At 48.9% G+C, this 26,255-nt stretch overlaps 1 protein-coding gene across 2 annotated transcripts in view; it reads left to right on the top strand.

The window, feature by feature from the left end:
- Positions 1 to 26,255, top strand: part of INPPL1 (inositol polyphosphate phosphatase like 1) — a 1,017,870-nt gene that overhangs the window by 611,810 nt on the left and 379,805 nt on the right. For both annotated transcript variants that reach the window (XM_069640289.1, XM_069640290.1), the window contains one exon: positions 14,744 to 14,894. In XM_069640289.1, the coding sequence (XP_069496390.1) occupies positions 14,744 to 14,894 (151 nt within the window). The remainder of the gene's footprint in view (positions 1 to 14,743; positions 14,895 to 26,255) is intronic.

Genomic DNA, 26,255 nt, shown 5'->3' with positions numbered 1-26,255 from the left:
AGGGATCCATTCATTTAAGCCCATTGGACACACGAAGATATCCTCATAACCTTCATACATTGAAGATTGTATATAGAATGCCACACTCAGAGGTGTTCGTCCTGAAGAAAGCGGCTATTTACTGATCCTGCTGAAACCGGTGGACTCTTTCTTAAAGTAGTACTGGATTGATGATCCAGACTCCGATACCCCACATACACAGATGAAGGGGGCTCATTGAAGCAATTGTAATCACTATTTCTATCTAACTCATTGTTAGGCGAACAGAAATATAGCCTTTTTTACAGCCCTAGACTGTTTGGCCACTGTTAGGACACGTACCTGGAAGGCTGCGGGTCGCTACGTTCCTTGGCAGCTCTATTCTAGGTATCGGATCAGTGGGAGGGAGACTCTCCGATGCCCCAATCAGCTGTGTGGTCCAGGCTACGGGCGCACGCGTGAGCCGCGGACCAAGACGATCGAAGGCTTGCGCTTCAAGCCTCATTCTCGCCTCGGAAGGACCGCGGCGCATGCGCGGTTCTCTTCGCGCTCCAAGCCTCGGTTTCGCACCGCGGCCGTAAATAGCGATCGGGTGCAGGAACGAATCGCGTCTTAACGCGGTTCGTTCCTGACTCACCGTTGTTTCGCCGCCGGCTCCTGTTTGACTCTGCAGCCCTGCTTCCCTTCTCTGCCTGGATCCCTGCCCTTCCTCTGCCTGGTCTTCTTGTTCCACTACCAGATCTTCCAGTTTTGCCCGCCTGGGTCCCTGCTTTCCTGCCAGGCTGTCCAGCCCTTCAGCCTGGTTCTCTAGCATTTCCCACCGGATCCATTGCCTTCTGTTGCTTGGTTTCCCTGCCTGGTTCCCTCCTTTTGCCTGGAATCCCCGCTTCCCAGTTTTGCCCCCTATTCCTTGTCTGGCCTCCCTGTTATTCCCTTACTGCCTTCCCCTGGTTAAATCCTTTGAGGTTTCCTGAGGTCAATCTGCCGCCTCCTTGGTGTCCCTATCTTGTTGCCTTGCTGGGGTACCAGTCTACTTGCCTGCTCCAATTTAACCTCAACACCTTCCGGATGTGCCTCGGCCTGGACTCTCTCCGTCAACTTGGCTACCCATCCTTCCACAGCCTGCAAATTGACTGTTTGGAACTCCTTTGAACTGAGTGTTTTTGGCTCTCCTGGCGGTCTTCTGCGCTCTCTCCCCTGGGCCATTCTACGGAGCTCTCTCCTCTCTGGACTTCTCGACTTCCTGGTTGCCCGCCTCGCCTGTGCCAGCTACAGCAACCAAGGTCACTACAAGAAGAAGATCTTTGGTGCTGGGGGGTGGTCCCCGTCCAGTCCTGTACTATCAGGACGGGGCTGAGGCCGCTTCCTTGTACCATATTCTCTACTGGTTAATCCGAATTTCAGACTGGCTTCCCCAACGCAGACATCATCCGGAAACAGAGGTACATCCAAGTTGCGAGACGTACCTCTTAACAGCCACAGGGAAAACGTTTTACGTGATAAGCCATACGCGTTGGAGGCGGCAACATTAAAAGACTGAGACCGACCCCCACCACATATGCACTTACTTTTAGAAACTAGGAAAGTAATGAGAGAGGATAGGGACAGTACCTCTACACTCCATTTGTAGTCGACCCATCAGCACCTACTAGGGCTGGCAGCGACTGAGCATGAGGGTACTTACCTACAGGGCTTTATAGTCAGCACTAGGGATCCAGTGTTAGGAATAACTTTTTAACAAATATCCATCTGTCAATTTTGTCATATAAAAGTTAAGGTATAGACCGGAGGTGACCACCTTTCGACTCTAATCTGTTGTTGCTAACTCTCCCTTTGCCAGCAGAACCCTGTTCTTCCACATTTGTCCTGCTCTGGCTAGACCTCATACTGTGGAAATGGCAGTTTTTATGTCCTTTTTCATTTGCAATGTAGTACATCACTTTTAGTTTCCCCATTGTATTCAGTGTATTGCACAACCACATTTTCAAAAGTATTGAGTGACATTTATTTTTCCCATATGTATTTTCCTCTGTCTGTCCCCTGCACTGTGTGGGGGGTTATGGGCCCAAGCCATGATCTCTCCAAAAACCAGTTCTACCTGTGGCTCAGCTGCAGCCCCTTTCAACTCTTCCACTCGCCCCACCCTCCCCTTTGTCTTGGCATGAAGCCTCTTTGAACCCTGCAAAACGAGTTACACTTGTTGTGTCCAGCATGGGAGGGGCAGGCTCTGGAAAGGCACTTGTCCCACACCATGTAATTATCCTTGGCTACCTTGCCCTTTTGTCCATCCTCTTCTGCCCCCCCCTCGGGCCCTTTCTACACCTCCTCAGGGCGTACCTCTGATTTGTAACCCCCCCTCCGATGGCAACCCTCTCCATGTTGCCACTCTCAACTCTCGCTCAGCTGTCAAACACTCCTCTGACATCTGCCTCCTCCTAGAAGAACTTGACCTCATTGTCCTCTTTCTCACCGAGACATGGTTCACGGCCAGCTCTGTCACGAGCTTTGACACTCTCCTCCCTGATGGCTACCAGATCCTCTCCGCGCACAGATCCAACCGTTCCAGATCGGGTGTAGCCCTGATCTTCCCAGAATGGATTCCTTCCTCTGTCATTACTGTGCAGGCCTACACCTCTTTCGAATGCCTTGTCTTCTCTCTCTCTCTCTCTCTCTCTCTCTCTCTCTCTCTCTCTCTCTCTCTCTCTCTCTCTCTCTCTCTCTCTCTCTCTCTCTCTCTCTCTCTCTCTTTCTTTCTCTCTTTCTTTTTCTCTCTCTCTTTCTCTCCTGGCTGACCTCTTTCCTCTCTGATCGACCCTCCCATGTCCAACTGGGGTCCTTCCTATCCTCTATCTTCCTCTCTACCTGTGGTGTTCCCCAGGGGTCTAACCTCTCGCCCTGGCAGCTCTCGCCCATTGCATTGCCATTCTATGCTCAAATTTCCAGTGCCATGCTGACGACACTGAACTCATTTTCAGGCTGCCCTCGGCCACATCCTCTCCCTCCCTCATCTCTGATTGCCTAACTGCCATTCAAGATTGGTGTGCCGCCAATGAACTTTGTCTGAATGCCAGCAAGACAGAGGTCCTCCTCATTGGCAACCCTTCTCCATCCTTTCTCCTCTTTCTCTGGTCGGTCTCGCTTGGTCCTCCTCCTATCCCCACCTGTGAGGCTAAGAACCTCGGGGTCATCTTTGACTCCACACTTTCCTTCTCCGCCCACATCTCTGAGGTCTCTAAAAAGTCAAACTTCCTACTGCACCTCCTCAGAGGTACTCTTCCTTTCCTCTCCTTCCCCCTGAAGCTCAGTCTCCCAAGCTCTGGTTCTCTCTAGGTTGGACTACTGCAACAGCTTCTTTCTAAATCTGCCTGCTTCTACTCTCCGCCCTCTGCAACTCATCCAGAACAGGACTGCGAGAGTTGTCCTTGGCCTCAAGCCCTGGGATCGTATCTCTCCAGCCCTGAAATCTCTTCATTGGCTCCCAGTGGCTGCAAGGATTAAATTCAAGACCATTTGCATTGTCCGCAAGGCTTTCTGGGGCCTGGGTCCACAATACCTTTAACTCTCCCTCCTTAAATATCATCCTACTCTAGCTCTCCACTCCTTCACCTCCCTCAGGGTCAGTCGTTTCTCCAAGCAATGAGTTGGGGGTAGATCTTTCCTCGGCTGGGACGTCCCTCTGGAACAGCCTCCCTGCCTCTCTGAAACTTGAGGAGAACCATCTTTGGTTCCGGAAGCACCTCAAGACATTCCTCTTTGCTTCTGCCTTCACCCTTCCTCTCCCCTGCTGATCTGTCTGCTTCGGCACCTGGTTACTCTCTGATTTTCGGGCCCAGGTCCCTGCCCACCCAGCCACATACCTGCACTGCCTCTTGGCAAACCTTGCATTTGCCACCTGCTAGCTGCACTACTTGTTGTTTTATCCTGTGTTCAGCACTTTCTTCCACTCCCCCTTGTAATTCCCCCTCCTCTGCACTTGTGTGTTCTCAATGTCACTTGGCCTAGTAAGATCGCTGTTTTGTCCTCCCTTGTTCCCCTCCCTTGCCTCGTTGCGCTCTGAAACACTTGTGTATGAGTGCGATACAAATAAAATATCATAGCATCCCAAGTCACCAAGCTAGCCCCTGACTTCTTGCACCGTTTCTGGGAACCTCCTCCCTTCCCCAGTTTTGCAATTAATCCCAACTGTCCTGCACTTTATGGGTGGGGTTGGGCTCTAGAAGTACACTTGTACTCCACCCTGTAATTGCCTGAAAATGTGTGCCTGTTCTCTTCCCTGGAGACCACAGAAAAACGTATCCCTAGCAACCACATGTTGTGGTCCTGGGTGGGAGTGACATCCTTTCAAAGAACTGTGGAGAGAGAACAGTGCCCTCTTTCTTTTTGGCTGGTGGCGTTGTGGTGTGCTGACAGTGTGGGTTGGGGGCAGGCGCTACAGAGGCCCTTGTCCTTCTAGCAGGTTTCCCCTGTCTGGCCTTATCCTTCTCCCCTGGTTCCCTTCCTCCCCAACCTGCTCTATTTTCCCACCAGTGGGTCTCCTTGCCCCCCCCTGCATCTCCCTGCTACACTCCCTCTTGGCCTCTCTGCCCCACTGTCTCTTCCTCTCCCAGTGTCTCCGTGCCTGTCCCCCTCTTCCTGTGTCTGTCTCCCTGTGCCTCTGTCTCTCCCTCTCTGTGCGGGTCTCTCTCTGTGCCTCTCTGCGCCTGCCTCTCTCTCTTTCTCTTTACCCCCTCGCCATCCCTACCAGCCCCCTACTCCAACTCCTTCTCCAACCCTTCCCTTTCTCCCTCAGTGTCCCTCCCCGCCTCCATCCAAGGGTACTTCCCAGGCCCGGGTTCCTTGCCAGTGCTTTTGCCTAGCTAGTCCAGTGTGTCTAATCCTGATGGCAATTCGCTTATTCCTCTTCCTGTAAAAATCTGTTCCTGGTTTCTACAAAGACTTTGATGCCTTCATTGTGTTCCCACTCATCAGTGCAGCCTGCCTGACTCAGTCCATCTACATGCAGAACTGGCTTCCCACCGCCCCCCTCCGTGTCTGTTGACTCCCTGGTCTAAAAATGTGGTTCTGACTGGGGTCTCCACATGGCCTCCTCCATTTTGGCCTGCCTCCCACATCCACAATACAATGATTGGAAGTGGTTAGGGTCTACTAATCTCTGATCGGCAGAGCCCATGTGCAACTGAGTAGGGAGGGCCATGATGTAACCCCTATCGTGTTCCTAGATTTCCTCAACATTGACCAGTAGATGGCGCGCACAGGGTGGATGCGGATCCTGCGCAGTAGCTTCTCCTGTGGGAGCTGCAGCCATTGCCCTAATATTACTGGTGCAAAGAGACAATTTTCTAGTGCTACCCATTGCTTCTCACTGTTTTCCCTCAAATCATTCAATAAAATCTGCAACTGCGCTGCCCTGAATTATTCATAGAGGTCAGGACAACCCATTCCGCCCATGTTTTTTAGCTGGATCATTGATTTGCATGCGATTTTATGTCTCTGGTTCACCCATCTCTAAATGAAAAGCATCCAGGATCGCAAATGTAAATTTTTATGGTTGTGAACCTGCCTGCCCATGAGAGGGCGAGCTTCAACCATTTCTTTAGGGCATTAACAATTTCCCCCCACAACGGCAAATAGTTGGCTCTCTAGAACTCACTGAGCTGCCCCGTGACTATTTGTTAATTTCCCCTTGTGTTTGAATGCCATGTCTCGCCATGAGTTGGGTGACCCCGGCATTGGTTTTATATAGATTCATATGAAACCCTGAGTGTGCCAAACTCTGCAATGGTTGCTGGAAGGGCTTGGACCAAAGTTTCTGGGTGAGTAACATATGTCACTATGTCGTCCGCAAACAGAGCAAGTTTATAATCCCTCCTATGCATCACAAGCTCATGTATATTGCTATTCTTGTGCAAGTGGTTCTATCACTAGTGCGTAGAGCAGGGGCAATAGTTGACATCCCTGGCGTGTTCCCCTGCTCAACCTAAATAAGTCAGAGGCTATCCCATTGACCACTACCTGTGCAGTGGTGTTCCTGTACAGTGCTTGGACACCAGCCATCCAACGCCCCCCAAGCCTAGCTTGCTAAGGACCGCACATAGAAAGGGCCACTCCAGCCTGTGAAAGTCCTTTTCGGAATCTATCGTTACTAGGCTGGAGTCTCCAACCCCTACATTTGAATTAGCAATTAGGTCCCGGGTTTTGTAGATATTATTGGAGACCTGTTGCCCCACCACATAGCCAACCTGGTCATTATGAACTAATTTTGGAAGGAGACTACTCAGCCGGGCTGCAAGGACACTTGCATATATCTTTGCGTCAACATTAATTGGTGATATAGGGCAATAAGAGCCACAATTGGTTCTATCTCTCCCTTCCTTGGGCAGAACTATGATCCTCGCTTGGGTAAATGAAGTTGGGACAGGGCCTGATTGCGATATGTTGCTAAAAAGTCTTGTGAGGAAAGGGGCAAGGGCCAGTCCATATGCCTTTTAGAAGGCTGGCGTGTAGTCATCGTGCCCTGGTGTTGAGGCCGCTTTGAGGCCTTTCATGACTGCCTCCAGGGCCTGGTGGAGTTCTTGGGGGTCCCTCTGCCCGATGAAGCCCCCAGGAGTCGGGTGTGCAGCCAGAGGTCTTGGGGAAACGCACCACGATCCGGCCTGGCATCCCCCTCCGGAAAGATGTTCTGCAGGTGGCGCGAAGGGTCTGGGAGAAGCCCAGGGCCAACGCCCAGATGCACAAGAAGTTGGACAGCAGGTTTAGGCTGACAGACGGGGAGCCAATCCTCCTTGCCTCCCACCCGCAGCCTCATTCTTCAGTGGTGGCTGCGGCCTCCTTGTATTCTAAACCATCGTGTTTGTCCTCTTCCTCCACAGGGCCACCTGCAGTTGTATCTCCAAGGAGAAAGTCCTTATGTCTTTGGGAAAGCGCTGTTATTTCAGCTCCGGACTGCATCTGCGGCAAGCCAACGCAGAAGCCCTCTTGGCTGCTGCTAACCAGGGCTGGTATGGCAGATGCCCGGGGCATTGGGCAGGACCTCACTGAGTCTTTGGTCTCCCACATCGACACAACCAGCAGAGGGCTGTGCATTGGGGTCCAGATGAGAAGGGCGGCATGGAAGCACGCCACCAAGTTTTCATCTGACGTGCAGGCATGGATCCCGGATCTGCCCTTCAAGGGCGTGAACCTTTTTCATTAGCCAATCGATGAAGAGTGGACAAAAAAGTAAACCTCCAAGTCCCTAGCCATCCTGACAAAATCATGACAGAAATCCTTCCCTCAGTCACAGGGCAGCACGGAGTTCAAGCCCTGTGCTTTCTCTGGCTTCAAGGGGTTCCGGGATAGTAGTACACGGAGGCCTGACCGGTTGCCCAGTGATAACAGGAGGAAGCAGCAGAGGATGTTGCACTAGTTTTTCTGCTCCCCTCCTCTGCCCCTGCCTCTGACGCCAAAAAGCAGTGATGGCCAGGTCGAGGAACATAGCTCGCCTGTGGGGGGCCATTTGGTTCTGTTCCAGGACACCTGGAAGGGTCTTTTCAGCAAACAGTGGATCCTATCTGTAGTCTCCACGGGTTTCAGTTTTCCTTTCCCTCTACCATCCTACCCTCCTCTTTGTCAGATCGGGTCCAAGCTCTTTTTACGGTAGGTCCTTTCTCTCTTACCAACCAACCGCATCGTAAGTTTCTGCGGTTCACGATTGTCCTATCACTTTCAGAACAAGCTGCTGCCCTTCGGTCTGAACTCAGCCCCTTGTGTCTTCACAAAGTTGATGAACGCAGTGGTGGGCCTTCTCCAGTTGGAGGGCCATCATCTGTACCCTTATTTGGAGGACTGGCTGGTGAGGGCGGGGACACCCGAAGTGGTGGTGCACTCCTGCCAGAGACTGGTAGATATCCTTCATCAGCTGGGGTTCTCTCTCAACAGGAGGAAGTCACAGTTGCACCTGTCTCAGGAACTGGTCTTCCTAGGGGTGCGTTGGAACACTACCATTCTGCAGGTGTTCCCTACGCCCAGGAGGCTTCTGTCCCTGCTGGCGGCCTGGTTCCTGACCAGCTGAGGCTTCAGCATGCTCAATTTTTGGATGACATCTGGGACATAATTCAGCAGGTCAGGAGGCCCTCGACTCGGTCCTAGTATTAGAATAAATGGACTAGCTTCTGCCATTGGGCTTCTGACAAGGCTATGGACCCTGTCCCCTGTCCTCTGGATGACATACTGGCTTTTTCAGCGCACCTTGCGCATTCTGGAGGTCAGGTGGTTACTTTCCGCACTTATTTGGTGGCCATTGGGGGGCCTACAAGAATTCCCCTGAGCATGTGTTTTCTGCGGCCAAACCCGGTGGTTAAGGCCCACCTTAAGGAGTTGTCCAGGCTTTTTCATCCGGTGCATAGGCCACACCCGGTCTGGGACCTCAGTGTGGTTCTGGCAGCTTTGCAGCGCAAGCCTTTCAAACTGATGGCCTCTGTGGACATCCGCTTGGTGAAACAGACAGTTTTACTGGTGGCTCTCACCTCTCCACACAGGGATAGTGAGCTGCAGGCATTGTCCTCGTGCAAACCCTTCACCACATTTCACAATGACAAGGTCATCTTGCGCACTCACCCTAACTTCTTGCCAAAGGTGGTATCTCCATTTCATCTGAACCCAAAGATCTGCCTGCGAGTGTTCTTCCCAAACCCGCAGTCCGAGGCAGAGTGGGCCCTGCATTCCTTGGACATAAAGAGGGTCCTCAAGTTTTATATCTCTCGGACGAAATCCTTCAGGAAGTCTGAGGCATTGTTTGTGACTTTTGTCGGCTCCTCCCCCAGCTCACAGGCTTCCAAGGCTTCCATTGCCTGTTGAATGGTTCAGGCCATTTCGGAGGTGTATACAGCCATGGGCAAACCTGCTCCTGGGGGGGGATCCGTGCCCATGCGGTCAGAGTGAAGGCCACGGCTGTCGTGTTTCAGAGACATGCTTCTTGGGATGTCATCAGCAAGGCGACTACTTGGCCACTCTGTCGACCTTCTGTAAACACTACTCACTGGACACCAGTTCCAGACGCAATGCAGAGTTTGGTCAGACGGTTCTGAAGAACCTTTTTGCTTTGTCCTAGGCAGCTTTTCACAGCGCCAACCTATATTCTTGTTCGGTGGAATCACCCACAAGGTTGGAGGAAAGGTGACCAGACGCATGAGTAATTAAAGTTACTCACTGTAGTGACTAGAGTATTCCTAGTCCATAGTCCCCTTTCCTCCATACGCCACACCCGGCTTCCGCCGCTAGTATGCCAAAGGCCAATATGTAATGAGTTTCCAGGTATCTGTGTCCGATGTGTTCAAAGGGGACTGAGGTGAGGCGCCGGAGCGCAGGGCCTACGCAGGGTGTTTGCACGCATGAGGCAGCTATACTAAACTTAAAGGGGGGAAAGCTCAATTTTTTATCTGCCAAACCTTCTGGTACCGTCCCCATGTTAGGGGATGCCCCACAAGAATGGAGGAAAGGGCACTATGGACTATGAGTGCTCTAGTCCCTACAGTGAGTAACTTTAATATACAGGAATAGGTCTGGTGTGGCGGTGCAAGGTTCGTAATTGAGATTCGATGAGGAGCTGAAACCAGGTCCTGGGTGTCGGGCATCACCCAGTAAGCAGCAGCTACCATAGATTCTCCTTTCAACTTTTTGTCTATTTTGCATGAACCATTGTGTTTAAATGTGTATTAGATGTGTTATTCTTTTTTTATTAACATTCTCAAATACTCAAAGTTAATGTCACATTTACGGGTCTGGAAGGCCCAACTTGGCCGTAGGAGCCAAAAGTAGCTCCTGGTAGCTGTTGGTTTAAAGCTAACCAGGCTCTACTATGCTAGAAGCAGGCGCTAAATAGCTCCCAGCTCCCTTCAATTTCGAACCCTGAAGTGAGTAGAAGGTGTATGCTTTTGTGGATGGGTTTGTTGCCCGCCAAGTATCTAACAGGTACGCCTCGTGCAGGAGGTCTGACAGGTTATCCCTGTTGGGGACTTGCAGTGGAAGCGTGCCCCCTCTCTGTGAACTCCAATCTAGCATGGGATCTGCAGTCATGTTGAGGTCGCCCCTGCAGATTAGTACTTCGTCTCCCCATACCGCCAGGAACTCTAACACTGTTTTGCAAAACTGGAGCTGTTGCTAGTTGGGTGCGTAAATGGAACAAAGGGTCACCGTTGTTTGCCCCTCAGTCCCCTTTAACGCTAAATATCGCCCCTCTGAGTGTTCGTTACCGTGGGGCCAAGCGAGGTCCGATAATGTTTGCCTACCCCAGCTTTTTTTGTGGGGCCTGAAGCCCAGATGGCGGCCCCAATATGCTTCCTCAAAAGGGAGTACTCCCCACGTTTCTCATATTTGGACTCTTGTTAGACAGAACATCTATTCCCGATAGTTCAAACTCCCTTAGGAGTATTGTGCGCTTCTGTGGCGAGGTTAGCCCTTTCACATTCAGTGTCCCAAAGCTCACTGTGCCGCTAACACGCATTGAGTTGCAGGTGATGTCTCAATGCCCCTTCTAATCCATGGACATGAACGTTTTGTACCATATTGAGATGTACCTTGTATTGTTCTATTGGGATTCTCATGACATTCTCTTTTTTGCCACAGATGCCGTAAGTCTAAGCAGTGCCTGAGCGCCGTTAATCTCCCCGCGCCCCCTGAACCTTGCCCTGCACCCCAAACGGGGACAATTTGAACTAACTTATTCCCCGTGAACAGAGATGCCCTATATACCTAGGGCCACTTTTGGGAGGCTTCTTGCCCGGTGATATAGCGAACCTCTAAAAACAGGTGCAACCGATTAGGCCACATTCCATGTAGGTTTAGTTCAGTCCTGCTGTCCCTTCGTGTTCACAAGCTTGAGCCATGTGGTATGCACAGCTTTTCAAATGATTGTACCCAGTCACGCTGTTCCAGATGCTGCATTTCATTGACTGGTTACCCTGAGCCCCAAGAGGACTACACTGTGGTGCCCCAGTCATCAGACTAACACTATGCGATCTGGCCGATTGTCATAGGGTATTAAACTTGTGGTACTTTCTGGACCCCACTGCTCGGCCTCGTCTCGGTTAGGGCCTGCGACTCACTTCCTTAGGTTCTTGTGTGCTCCTAATCTCATCCAGTTCCATTCTCCGATCCTCTGCTTTCAGGCGCTGGAGGACATTGGGCGCTGCTTCTCCTGCTGTGACTCTGTCTCCCCTCGATGTTCAAAGTTCAGCGAGAATGGAAACACCCCACCTATTCCTGATGCTCTTGCAGCCATGTCGTCCACTGTCTGCAGTCTCGCCTTTTCAACAATGTCATTGCTGACAGGTCCAGATGGATTTGGACACGTGACACCTAATATTTAATCGCCACTCGCTCTCTCGCTTTTTGTGCAATCTCTGCCTTCTACCTGTAGTGGAAGCATTTCGTTAAAACCGACCGTGGCCCGTTCAGGGAGCCTTCTCCTCTATGAATCCTATCAAATTCTGGCGACTCATCAAAGAGGGAATTTATGTGAGCTTTAACCTGCTGTTCCAACGACAGTGGCGTTTCGCCTGGCCTCTCTTTTATGCCCATGATTCGACTGTCTGTAGCACCTCTCTCTATTCTCGAGGTCATAGACCTTCGCCTCCAGATCTGCTTCCCTTTGTTCGAAATCGAGGAAACCGCCCTCCATGTTAATCTCAGTTAGCACTGCAAATTGCTGGTTGTTGTCCAGCGCTTCCAGTTTCTCTTCCACCTTGTCTATCCTCAACTGGATAACTGTTATTGTTGAAATGCTGCTTTTCATAGACCAAATTTCTTCAAGCAAGAGACGTATGTCTGCTTTCGTCGATGCTTTATGGTCCTCTCACGGTTTGTTTGGCGTACTCGCCTTACTGCGAGAGACTCCCCTTCAGGGGACAAGGACTCCCGTTCTTCTAAGGAACTCCATAACCCTGCTCCCATGATGGCATACTTGGGACTATCTGAGATGCTTAATAGTAATAAAAACCACGGCTCGGGCTAAAGACAACGCTAACATGCACCGTGAGTGTCAAAGAAAAGAAACTGTCTCTTTAAGGACAAACCTGGCTTCACTGTGACCAGGACGTTTAAGGAGGAGGACACATTGAGAGGAGAGAAAGAGAACGAATCATAAGGCAGCAGTGAAGGCCCCCTGGTAGCGTAACACAAGTGGGAGGCAGAGCCAACGAGAACCGTGGAGCTCACAGAATCAGAATGAGTCTGAACTAGGCTGAGAGGCTGGGAACACAGTGTACGGAATTGGAGAGAAACAGAGGGTCTGAAAACCTGCAACCTGTTGGTGTCGTGACCACAAGTAATTCATGGTGGACAGGGAGCCCAACCAACTTAGCCAACACCAATGCGCTGAGGTATCCTCAACAACACAGGTTCCCAGGAGGGACGTCGGAGCATAGCACGAGAGCGAAGCGAGAAACTGGCAAAGAGGAGACAATGCAGAAGATAACCGAGGGAGAGAGAGAAGCCAAGCAGGAGAGAAGACCCCGAGCGACTGCAGGTCCCGGACACGTTCACTCATGAAGAGAGGTAACTGGGAGAACCAGCAAGCTAAAAGGGAATCCCTATATGAGTGGAGAAACTCGTCCCATTGAAATTGTTGAAACTCAAACTATAAAGTTGCTAAATCTGAACTGTAACAAAATAAGTGGAACATCATACATAAAACATGGGAAAGAGAATATTAATCAGTGGATAAGACTACCCTGGGAAAAAAATCCCAACCCTCAAGAGGGATTAATTGGAGTGTAGTGGAACCAAGAGAGTTTGACATACAAATTAGCGAATGAGAAAAACATAGGCGCAAGATAAATCTAAGCTAAGAAGGGGACAATCCTGAAGGGATGACACAGACACGAGAAGATATCTCACAAGGTTGTGCACAGCAAAACTATATGGATGTAATGATCAAACAAACTTTACGAAAGAACCCCACAAAAATAATCCCCCAAGATAAAGGAAAAAGCCAAAGACCTTGTCCAAGAATTGGAGAAGGTGACTAGAGGCTATTTGAAAATAAGATATTGAAGAAAGCAGAACCCTGTTTCACCAGGAGAAGGGAGTCCTTCTCCTGGCCTTAGTTTGTTTTGAATGATGGTAGGGTCAGATAGGGTTTGATTTGACAGTGGACTTTTTGATTTGGACATTCCCGGTCGACTGACGAGTGCCTTAGTCAATTATATAGGTAGGAAACACCCCAAAGTTAGAGATAGAGATGGGCTGCTGCCTTCTTATTTAATAAACCATTATTGGAAATGTCTTCCGAGTTTGCATACTACTTCTGACCCACCACAGTACCTAAAACATGTACAATCTGCAAAATTGGCGCAAGTGTAGATGGTGATTTGTGATTTTTAGGGACAATGTACTTTTGTTTCTATGTAATTTTGTCAAAAAGTGCATCTAATTTGATTTCATTGAGGAAAAAACAAAAAATGGTGGGAGATTTTGCCACAAATATATGTGGGGGCAGACCCCTTGCAGTCCCTCCCCCAACCCCATAAGCCCAGTACATTATTTATTCACCTAAACCCACATTCCACATATGTATGCAGCAAAATGTGTTAAAATAGATACGATAAAATCAAATTCGAGGAAATCTGCCATGGCAAAACCTCCCTATCCCTTGTAAAAATCTTTTTAATGAGGAACATTTTCCTTGCAAGATCTCGGAGAGGTGAACTTACAACATGTTGAGAGTTTGAGCTACACATATAGGTTTTAAAGCTTTGTTCTTCAAGTGGTGTGATCGGGAATATAGAGGGTAGATCTGTATCCTGCAGATGAGCCTGTGATGTGACTGTCCAAGTGGATGGAGTGGTTTGCAGAAACGGCAAGTGTAGGAATGCGTTGCAAATGTTTGATAACCATATTTCAGGGATGAAAATGCAGTTTGGTTTGCGATCTATGATGGTGTTGGGCAGAGGCGTTGCTATGGGAGAGTTTAGGGGGCTATAGCCCCGGGTCTTTTGGTTGTAGCCCTGGATACAATCTCAGGGTCTACAACCAAAAGGCTAGCTAGCCCCGAGTCCCGCCAGTCACAACATTAGTGTATCCCCAGGTCTTTTCCAGACCTAGCAACACCCCTGGTGTTGGGGGTGTCTCACGACTGTGTGTCTGCGGATTTGGTGGTCATAAGCGCATGTTAAGGTCTGTCTGTGTAGGGGGGAGCTCCATGTATAACTTGAAACCCCAGAGTGCTTGTTGGTGTTTTTGTTGGCGAGTGTGCTTTGTCTCTTGCTGACCTAGAAGTTTTTGTTATGCTATAAAGATGACCTTATTTGAAAAGGGTTGTCGCGCCGACTCCTCCGCTGTCAAAAGCAGAGCTGCCTGATTATCATGTAAGCGTTCTCTTGGATGACAATCACTCCCAGTAGCAATGCTGTTTTGTTAAGGTGCTATTTAGCTGGGAGTTTAATACATTTCTGTTTTACAAATGGGGATTCAACCCAGGTGGCTTCCTTATTATTTTATAAAGTCAGTGACTGGGATGATTCTGATGAACGTCAATGAATCGACTGCAAGGCACTGTTTTAGGGTGGGCCCTGACACTCTGGTGTAGCTCACTGCAGGGGTTATTTTCCTTTCCAATAGTGTACGCTGCCCTCTGCTCGATTCTCTTTGTAGCAGACCTTTTTTCCAACTTCATTCATAATGCTTATGAAGAGGGTGTGCCTTTCCTCTCTGACCTTACCTTCAATACCATATTTCTCTGGATCTCTTTTCAGGCAATCTATAACTTTTGTGTTTTCATTGTAAACAGGTGAAGCTGGACATGAACCTGGCAGATCTCACGAAGATTAGGAAGACCCTGAAGTACACGCTGAGTGTGGACGTGGAGGCCGGGAAACTGGTGGTGATGAAGAAGCAGAAGGACTTGCAGGAGGACTGGAACACCTTCACGCATGACAAAAGTAAGAACAGTTGATCTTTTGTCTGCCACACAGAAAGAGGGCTTCCAGGCTATCTTTGATGTTTTCTAACCAACTTGCATCCTATTTGACCACTGTCATTTCAAGAGAATCCTTATGGTTTCTTGACTACTGCACTAGCAAGTATGCCTGAGTGAGACAGGTTTTTTTTAAAGTGGTATTGAAGGTTCACTAGTGACATTTGGTGGCATCTACAGAATGCCACTGGCCATCATTTATAGTGTATGAAGATGCCTGCCCACTGCTTTCTTGCAGGTTCCTGCAAGAGACAGCAAGTACACAAAGCACTGTGACGAATTGCAGCATTCTGTTGCTTTTCCCCGAGGAGGAGCCTTTCCCTGTGAGGCTAGGGAGGTGAGCCCGCTATGCAATACCCTCCATGGGGGTAAAGGCAAGTGGGACCTCACCACAAGACTCTCCCCTTTGGGACAAGGACTCACGTTCTGGGGAAGAACTCCTTGATCCACGTCCCCTTTCTTCTCCATTTTAAAACATACTATGAAGAAGAGGAAAATAAACCATTCAGAGTATGTTATTGCCAACCAAGAACTGTATTGCCGACCCTGAATGGAAACTTGAAATGCACTAAGACTAAGAAAAACAGTGGAAACATAATCATGAATCTGGCCGGGACGCATGAAGACGATGCAGAGAAGGCCAGGACGGAGCTGCAAGCAGTCCGCTCCCTCAGTCAAGAGGACAATGGGACTCCTTTGCTCGACGGCTTCCTGACGGTAACGCGAGGCTGGCCAATGGTGATGTGTACACAAGAGGCAGTGTCCAGACCGTTGCTTCAAGTGCTGGGCAGGAGATCCAAGAGGTGAAGGCGCCAAAGCACGGAGATGCCTGCACAGCACTCAGAGTAGAAGAAAGACCCCATGAAGAGCCGTCCGTGCATCCCAGCAACACAGAAGGTAATGGGCAAACCGCGGGGACCAGTAGTGGCTGGAATGTACAGGAGGCAAAAACCCTGTACCGAAATAACAAGCAGGACTATCTTCCTTGTGTCAGTACTTGGCAAGCAAGCAGCCAAGGGGACATAAACAGAGGGGGAGATGAATAAGGATTGAGGACCCAAACCAAGAGTGATACGAATCATCTTCCTTGCGGCAGTACTTGGAAGGCAAGTGAACCAAGTTGGCCAAACCAAAGGAGAGAGCAGTTACGGACACTCATTAGACAGTTGAGTCTTGCAAGTGTGAAACCTAAAGAGGAGAAGACCAGGGGAAGGGGGTCATTCCCCCTGGTTGTAAGAGATTGTGTTACAGATACTAGGAGAAGGGAGTCATTTTCCTGATAACGTGGACAAGGAGGAAGGTCCAATCAGCCTGGGAAAGGGTGTCATCCCCTGCTCTTTTTTTAGACTGAGATCACACGCCAAGGGGAGGGATGTTTTCTCCTGGCCCACCAAGGAAACATTGAGTGTAACTTTGACCACAACACAGGAGAAGGGAGAAATTCTCCTCGGATCAGAACAGTACTACTTTATTCTTTAGTTTACAGTGTATGGACCAGAAGTAGGGTTTACTTGACACAGGACAGTGGACACTTTTACTTTAACAGACATCCTGACAGTCACCTTAGAGCTTTAGTTGAGGCAGGGAAACCCCTCTTAGGAATATGGAAAGATAGGTTTCCTCTTGCTTTGTTTGTTAATAAGTCTATAGCCCCAAACATGCCACCTTTGTGTCGGAGTCCATCTTCTGCACCCTTACAGGATCAAGACCCTATCTTTAGCATAAGAACTGTATCTAAGAATCCTTGGAGGATGAAGAACACCCTACAGGAGCTAAAGGAACTGGATCATGTAATCGCAAACACCTTTTGGAAGACAAAATATTGAGGCTAGAAAAGCCTGTCCAGGAGAAGTGAGCCTTACACGTGACCTTGTGACCGGCCACTCCCTGTGGGATAAAAATCCTTCAGATTTGTTTTTGGAACTCTTCAAAGAGGAGCAACCCAATGAAGACCAGTGTTCCATTGTTGCAACTAACCAGCATTGCCTCCAGCAAAGCCATGCTCCATTGTTCTGATATGAAGGCCTTCATCGGCGCTTCAACGTCCTGAAACCAGTAGGAGCAACCAGCCCTGACCTCTGCTCAAGGATTCTGCCCTTGGAAGCTGTCTGAAGAGTCCTGGGACCACCCTGGGGACTGACCAGCTCTTGCCTGTACTTCTTGGACTGCTTCATTGCATCGGTTGCATCCCGGGTTTGGCTTTGGACTCTGCAGACTCTCAGCTTGTGAGACAAGAGACCTCCCCTTGCAGACTCCCCTTCACCAGCATGAAGAACGACCTTGCAGGACCGAATTCTTTTTTTCTGCCAAGAGGGTTGCCTTCTTCTGCCTGATATCACCTGATAGCGGTATTCATCGCTGCAGTCTGCCTTCGTGTCCTGGGGCTCCTATGAGTTGGTCAGCAGCTTGGTGATCTACGTCTCATCAGGTTGTCCAACAGTCTAGTGACAGGAACCGTCTCGCCAGAGCGCAGAACAGCTAACTTTCCAAACTCTATCCCAATGCCAAAATTGACCTCCGCACCATCGACCCTTGAATCCTGTAAGGCAGCGCATCACTTTCGGAAACCCCATACAACTGAGACGGTACAAAACTCCACTCTTAGTATAAGGCTGTAGCACCTGTGTATTTGGTGGTGTAGAAAGAGCAGCCAGGCTTATTTTAGGAGGGAGAGAGGGCTGTAGGAAGGTATAAAGAACCTGTAGCATACATGGGGCTTAAAAGAAACATTAACACCCTGAAGTATTATACAAAATAAAGGTTTATTATAAATACCAATAGGCCGAGGTAATCTTGGTGGGTAAGTACTTTGTTATAGAGCCATAAACACAATATAAAAACACAACACAATGCTTGAAGGTACACAGACCAAAGCATAGACCTTGTTCAGAATCACTAACAGTATTTCTAGGCAAGTCAGACCTAATCTTACACATTCAGAATCGAACACAGCTATTCAGGGGGAGTAAAACCACTAGTTACTTTTAGATTACTTACAGTAATTCAAGGGTGGTAGACCCTGTCAGTCATGCAGTGATTCTCAGCTAGGAAATCACTTAGTAAACCAATCCTGTTACCAGGATACTTTTCTGAATAGTGGAACACAAATTCATGCAACAGTATAAATCTATAACTACGTTTAGGATAACCTTTGGTTATACTAGGCGAGTAAAACCTAATGTTGCAATAAACTATTAGTTGCTTTTCAGATCAGTGGAACATAGATTAAGGTTAGCAGTAACTCTCCAACTTATTTTAGGATGGCTCAAGGCAGACCAAGACTAGTAAAACCCTGACTACATTCAGGATAACATTCAGTTATACCAGGTGAGTAAGACCTAATTGTGTAATAAACTATTAGTTGCTTTTTAAATCAGTGGAACACAGACTAAGGTAAGCAAGAACTCTCCACACAATTTTAGAATTGCACAGATCTGTGAGATTTGGCTGTGGCATAATTGTTCACAGCGGAATTGACCGTAGTAATTTTTGCTGCGAAACTAATTTTGCACTGGTCAAAATCAATACATCCATGCCACCCCATCCCGTTGATAAACCCCCACCCTCCCCCACTTACCGTTTACGCATCCACTTACATTCTGACCCTGCAGCGTCAGTTTTGTCCCTCCTACGCAGGTCAGATCACACGCCGAAGGGACTGCTTTTCTATTTATTTATTTTTTCCCATCCCCCGCCGGTTCCAATCCTCTGGAAACGAAGGACTCCCCTATTACCCCCAAGGGCAATCACTAATGAACATGGGGAGCAGGGGTTGCGGGGGTGTCCCCCGCTCCCCATGTTCGGTAGTGATTGCCCTGGGGGCAGCAGGGGAGTTGTTCGGTAGTGATTAACCAATTTGATCGATTTTAATAGATCGAATGGTACTGGCTGAATTCGGCCAGATGTACCATTCGATCAATTAAAAACTATCAAATTGAGTAATACCAGATTGGGACAATGGTCAGCTAAACCCACAGTACACTTATTCAGAATGTCACACAGCTATTCAAGGTAGGTAAAACCTTAGGCAGACTTATTCTAGACAGACTAAACAGCAGGTCAGGGGAAGCAAATCCCATTTGGTAAACGTATACTTATATTTGGAAAGAAATAGCATTACTTTTGCGAATTGGGGGAACCAATTCACAGATGAGTAAAATAACCTTATTTCTGAGGCTTGTGGAATCTGCTTAGATCACATGCTGTGCATAGGCCGACATCTAGTGAAAGCTGCAGAGTATTAGTTTGTTTTTCGAAACTCGAAAAGGGGCGTCGAACTAGGGTGTGCTAGTAATGCTATCCCTAGTGTGACATCCACTGTACCCATGATTCCCTCACGCATGTATGACCTCAGATTATTTTTTTTGCCGCCATACTAGTCGGACGCATGTTGCGGAGTTCCCTTGGCATTTGCCAATTATACTAAAATTATTGTTCAAACTTCCCCATTCTTTCCACCCTACGCCGAAGAGTGACGCCGGTGAAGATCGAGGAAACCAGCCGTCGAAACTCTGACGGACCTTTGGGCCTTGGAAGGGCTCTGGCCTCGGCCCTGTACAAGTAGAGAGAGTGGGGGTGGTCATACAAGCACCCACATTTATTTCCTACATATTATACACGCCTGCTTCCAAATTGATGCATATGGAGAGTACTCCTTTCAAATTCTGCCCTAAATGTAGCAGGAAGTTTCCCTGGATAGATGAGCACAATACATGCAATTTGTGTCTCTCACAAGACCATCCCGAGACTACCTGTCGAGCTTGCAAGCTCTTCAAGCCAAAAACACTTAAGGACCGCTCCACTAAACGCTGGGCCCACTACGCCAACAACAAGAGGCCATGGACGCCGAAGGGTCTTTTAGCGATGGCAGCAACCCCGCCGTTTCGGACGGTGTGGGCAGAGGAGCGACTTCAGACACCCACGTGCAAGCCCCCGACCCCGGAGGACTGGCCAGTGGCTCAGTTAGGGGGACAACACCCGGCGGCATTAGCGCGACACATGCCACTTCCCCTAAACACCTGTCTCGAGCGATCGGCAACGGAAGACAGAGAGAGCGGTCCAGCGATTCTGTGTCCTCTGGGCTTTCTCGTTCGCGGTTGGAAAAGGTGTTGCACTCCCAATACCCCCAGAGGCCCGAGGTACTGGCCAAGGCACCAGCCCATTTTCAAATTGACACACAAGGTGTCACAAGGTGTCCAAGAGGACAGGGATTTTGTGCAAGAGGTCCTTGGTGACAAAAGAGCCATTGCTCAGGCTATCCCTATATTAAAGTCTGTCCGGCGTAGAATTGACCCCTCGCTGGTAACTCCGAATCTTACTCGTGCGGTTAATCCACGAGTAGAAAAATTATTCCATGCCGCACCTTCTGATCCCCTATACATTAGGGGCCAATTAAAATCCGACTCCATGGTAGTAACAACCACCAGAAAAAGGGCAGGTACACCTCTCGCTTCTTCGGAAGCACCTCCCGATAAAGAGCAAGAGACTATATACTCTCGGCAGGAAAGTTGCCACCACTTCCGCCTATCATGCACGAATTGCAAACAGCACAACTCTTTTGGCAAGCTATAATTGCCACCAGTGGGAACAAGTAGCTGCTTTAGTATCCTCCGCACCTGAACCACTGAAGAGCCAGTTGGCTCAGCTGGCAGCAGATGGAAGGTCTGTATCGGGATGCATTCTGAAAACGAACTTTGATGCAGCAGATAATGCTGGAAGACTGATCGCAGAAGGCACTGTGATAAAGCATCATGCATGGTTAAGACAGTCCGGGTTCAAACCCGAGACCCAAGCCACCCATATAGACATGCCGGTAGAGCCGGACGTACTATTCGGCAAGGCAGTGGAGGAAGCCTTAAAGACAGCTAAGGACGATTACGAGACACTAAAATCTCTCGGACAACTTACAAATAAACACTCAGGACAGAGGGGAAACTAATTTTCGTCGCTTTCGGGGACAAAGCTTTCAGAGGGGTTCTACTATCAAAATCAAGGAACTTCATGGGGCAATAATCAGTTCCAAGCATCACAAGCCTCCCCCAGAGGGCAGCGCAGAGGCTGCACTAGGGGTAGAGGCAGCCCCGCCAGAGGTGGTACGCCACCCAGTAAACAATGATGTTCCGCTTCGGGTCCCATGCCATGCATCCCTAGTAGGGAGGCGCATTTCCACCTTCACCCACGCATGGGAAGGGATCTCTTCGGACAGATGGGTGCTGTCCACAGTGTGCGCAGGATACTGTATAGAACTACTAGAGCGCCCCCACGACCATCCCCCAAGACAGACGGTACACTTGTTGGAGCACCAGAAAATCCTTCTCGAGGAGATGGCCATTCTACTTGCAAAGGACGCCATAGAACTCGTCCTGGGCAGCCTGGTAAACGGGGGTATTTATTCAACCTACTTCCTTGTGCCAAAAAAAGATCTAACAATGCGCCCAGTATTAGATTTTCGCCCTGCAAACAAGTATGTCAAGCCACAAATAATCCGCATGACTACACTCCAAGAAGTAGTCCCCCCTACTTAAAAAGGGGGATTACATGGCAACATTGGATATGAAAGATGCCTATTTTCATATTTCAATGTTCCCAGCGCACAGAAGATTCTTGCGTTTCAAAATAGACAACCAGCACTACCAGTTCAAGGTACTGCTCTTTGGTATAGCCTCGGCTCCAAGGGTATCCACCAAGGTACTGGTGGTGGTGGTGGCGCACCTACACAGGGAGGCAATCTCAGTGTACCCTTACCTGGACGACTGGCTCATCACAGGGGAAACCCCCCTTAATTTACAGAATAAACATTCAAAGAACAATCAACCTCCTCTTCCAATTGGGCTTCTCATTCAACGCGAAAAAATGAAGCCTGGTGCCAAGCACCTCAAAACAGTTCCTAGGAGCTGTCCTAAACACCCAAGAGGGGTTGGCCTTTCCATCAGAGGAAAGAATTCGGAATCTGTTGCTGCAACTTCCTCAATATCAGGCCGGTCGCCAAATAAGGGTGCGCAAAGCGATGCGTTTGCTAGGCATGATGGCATCTTGCATTTACCTGGTCCCCCACGCGTGCCTGCGCATGCGACCCATGCAGGAATGGTTGGCAAAACATTGGTCTCAAGCAAGTGGTCAATTGGATGATCTAGTGGTCGTTTTGCAAACACTAGTACATAGTCTTCGCTGGTGGGCAAGAGAGAATCTTATGAAGGGGGAAACCCTTCTACGATCTAGAGATACAGGCTGTTGTCACAACAGACGCCCCCCCACCCCTAGCGGGGTGGGGAGCACACTACCTGCACCATACAACTCAGGGTTTCTGGTCTCACACAGTGGCTCAGAACCACATCAATCTGCTAGAACTTCTGGCAGTCTTCAGAGCGCTTCGGGCATTTGAACCCCTCCTATCCAATCTGTCAGTGCAGATCCTAACAGACAGCACAACGGCAATGTTTTACTTAAACAAACAAGGGGGCACTAGTTCGCCAAATCTGTCCAAGCTTGCCCAAGGAATTTGGAGATGGGCACTGAAACGGAAGATTTACCTATCATCCCAACATGTTCCAGGGAATCTCAACTCGCTAGCAGATGCTCTGAGCAGGGATCCCCTTCCAGAGGAACACGAGTGGACACTACACGAAGAAGTCGTAGGAGACCTCTTGTCTGTGGGGTTTCCCCACTATAGACCTATTCGCCACAAGAGAAAACAGGCAATGCCCAGACTTCGCATCCAGGTTCCCCCAGCCAGGCTCCAAGGGGAACGCCCTATGGATGAATTGGTCAGGGATGTTTGCCTACGCTTTTCCACCAACCCCACTGATGAGGAAGGTGGTCAGCAAGATCTGCAGGGAACCTCTGACGCTCATCCTAGTTGCTCCTTTATGGGCTAGACAACCATGGTACCCACACCTACGCAAATTGGCGGTGTGCGACCCCATCAAACTCCCGTGCCGGTACAACCTACTCTCACAGCACGAGGGCCTAACAGTGCATCCTCAGCCCAACTCAATGAACTTGGCAGCATGGCTCCTGAAGTCATAGAGTTAGGACATCTCAATTTACCCCAGAGATGTATGGATATCTTGAGTCAAGAAAACCTAACACAAGGCACTGTTACTATGACAAATGAAAACGATTTGTTATTTGGTGCAAGAATAAGCAAATCAACCCAGTTGATTGTACTCCTTCTAATGTCGTCACCTATATGCTCCACCTTTTGGATGCAGGGTTAGTGTTTAACTCACTTAAAGTGCACCTGGCAGCTTGATCAGCCTACACCACTTCCGATAACAAGGTGTCATGGTGGAAAGTGCCTGTTGTCAAAGCATTTATGGAAGGGGTAAAGAGACTCCACCCACCAATTTCTAACCCACCATCAGGTTGGGACCTTAATGTGGTACTTGCTAAGCTCATGGGCCCCATGCACAAATCTAGTCTCAAACACTTGACTTATAAAACTGCCTTCTTAGTAGCCATCACATCCATAAGAAGGGTTAGTGAAATTCAAGCTGTCAGTGCAGGATCCTTTCTTTACTGTTCATAAGGATAAACTGGTTTTATGCACTCACCCTAGGTTCTCACCTAAGTTAATTTCCAAATTCCATGTTAACCAGTCCATTGAGCTATCGACCTTCTTCCAGGAACCCAAAAGCTCTGCTGAGGTGAAACGCCACACACTAGATGTGAGGAGGGCGGTCGTCTACTATGTAGACCAGACCAGGCTGCTAAGAAAGACAGATCAACTGTTCGTCTCCATAGCTCCAGGCAGAGAGGGAGATCGCGTCTCTAAGAATGCCATCTCTAAGTGGATAGTCGGATGTATCCAACTGTGCTATTCCCTTTCAGATAAAACACTGCCTTTTACGCCAAGGGCCCACTAAACAAGAGATATTGTAGCCACTCTGGCTTTCATTGCAAATGTACCCCTTGACACCATTCGCAAAGCAGCTACATGGAGCTCTATTCACACCTTTACTCAGCACTACTGCATTGACACTCATTCTAAGACGGATACTCAAGTGGGACAAGCGTTTCTAAGACATTTGTTTGCGCATGACCCTTCTCACATCCCACCTCCTTCTTCCAACACTGCTCGCTAATCTCTGCACAGCATGTGGTCCAAGCAGATTCCACAAGTCTCAGAAGGGATACATTACTCACCGTAATCGTATTTCTGATGCTTGTATCTGCTTAGATTAACATGCGCCCGCCCTCCTTCCCCTCTGAGAGAAGGCGCATGGATGCTTGTAGTCTTATTTATCTTATCTGCTTGGATACTCTGTACTCGCGCTACTCCTCATGCTACCTCATGTCAGAAAAAATACAATCTGAGGGTCCTACACGCGTGAGGGATCATGGGTACAGTGGACGTCACACTAGTGATAGTATTACTGGGACGCCCGAGTTCGACGCCACTTTTCGAGTTTCGAAAAACAAACTGTAATACTCCGCAGCTTCCACTAGATGTCGGCCTATGCACACCATGTGAATCTAAGCAGATACAAGCATCAGAAATACGATTACGGTGAGTAATGTATGCCATATACTTTTCAGAATGGAAAAACACATTGAATGGATCGTAAGAACTTTTGTAACTGCACATTTTTCAGAGCGACAGTTACCAACCAACTCTTTCAGTAAGTAACGTTTTAACACTTGTTATACTTCTCAAGTCTGAATCCTTTTATAATCCAGTCCTTGCCTAGTCTATTGCACGAGTTCCCTAGTGGTTTAGGTGCCAACTGTAGGCAGGGTGAGGTAGGATTCGGTTGCAGGAAAAGTCAGAGTTGCTCAGGAAGCCTCTTCAAAACAAGCAAGTAGTTCACTTTAGAGTTAGTTAGGGTACAGGGACTTCAGAGAAAACACCCTAGAGGAAATCCAGCATTGGCCTGGGCGAACTGGATGAGGGAGGACTCCCAATCACATGAATCACCCCCAAAGCTTCACAGGAATTGCAAAAGGCTTAAGGTATTACCCCAGTCAACACAGTACCTTAGCACAGATGAAGTGTTTCCACTGGATGTCTTCCAGATCTGCAGCCAAAATCCTGGTTGATAATTTCCTTGTTGTGATGACGGAGGACAAGACACTGGAACAGACTTTGCAGCAGGGATCAACAAGGAAGTCTCCAGGAAAGGGTTTCTTCACGGCTGGATGCACTTCTGTGGTTTTGGTGCCCTTTTCAGGAGCCAGGAGAAGACTGAATATCGCTGGTCGGATTCTCGTTGCTAATCTGGTCCACCACTCTGGTGAGGGGATTCGGAAGACTGTGCACAGCGTAATGGCTCCAGGTCCCAGAGTATTAGGGTATTGCAGCCCGGTAAGGTCGCAGCACGCCAAGGGATGATTCAAAATGCAGGTCTGCTTGGGTCTAGTGGGTCTCACCAGGCTCTGTGTCATCCTTTTTGCAGTCTGCAGGTCGCTTGGAAGAAAGGTTAACAGCATGCTCTGGTTACACAGAAGGCTCTCCGGTAGCTGGATATCGGTACTGCCGCCATTTTTTCCTCTTCGGTTTCAGCTCCAGTGGTTGACTTGACTTGTCAGCAGCTTCCAGGTTCTGAGTTTTTAACAGGAACTAATGCACAACTTCTGTGTTCTCTCCCTGCATTTTACAGCAAGGGGGCGGTCTGGCTGTCCAATTAGGACAGCCAGTCCCCCCCCACCCCTCCGCACCCCCACTGGGAATTGGTTCCTTTGAGGCGAGGTGAAAGACAAGGGGCTGCTTAGCTTCGGACTCCTTCCTCGCTTCCTGCCTTCTCAGACATTCTGGCGCCTGGGCAGGGAATGCAAAGGATTCCCACCAAAGACAAAACTTGCACCAAGGTCGTTCCCGCCTAGAATGGTAGGGGAAATACCTCAGAGAGCAAGCACGCCAGAAGTGGCAAATGAATGATCCCACCGTTTTGGCAAAATGGTGGCCATGCTGTGAATTACAGAGGCTGAATTGACAGCCTGCGAGTAATAGTGACTTAGTCATGAAAGTAGTTACACTGCAACCAGCCATTTGAGTAAACTTACAATTGTAATAAAATGATACCAGGTAAGTAAGAAAGGGGATAGATACATTGTATCGCCCAGTACTCCACATAAGGTGAGGTGTGCTGTATCACTTCTACAAAATGTAAAGGGGATGAAAATCCCTCGTTACTACTTGGAAACAGTAGTTCACCCAAGTGTATGAAAGAGAAATCAACAGGGGAGCCCAATCGAGCAACCCAGCCTAAGCCCAAAAGTTGTAAGAACCGATAACTTCAACCATACACTATGAAGAGGCCTACAAAGGTCGCCCATAAAGAGTAAAAGAGTAGGTGGGAGGGGAAAAAAAGATTCCCCCTCACCTAGG

The sequence above is a fragment of the Ambystoma mexicanum genome, chromosome 7q (assembly GCF_040938575.1).
Source record: "Ambystoma mexicanum isolate Mex_15411 chromosome 7q, UKY_AmexF1_1, whole genome shotgun sequence".
Classification (NCBI taxonomy): Eukaryota; Metazoa; Chordata; class Amphibia; order Caudata; family Ambystomatidae; genus Ambystoma; species Ambystoma mexicanum.
The sequence above is the reverse complement of the archived record's forward strand: the minus strand, read 5'-3'. Positions and strand labels throughout refer to the sequence as shown.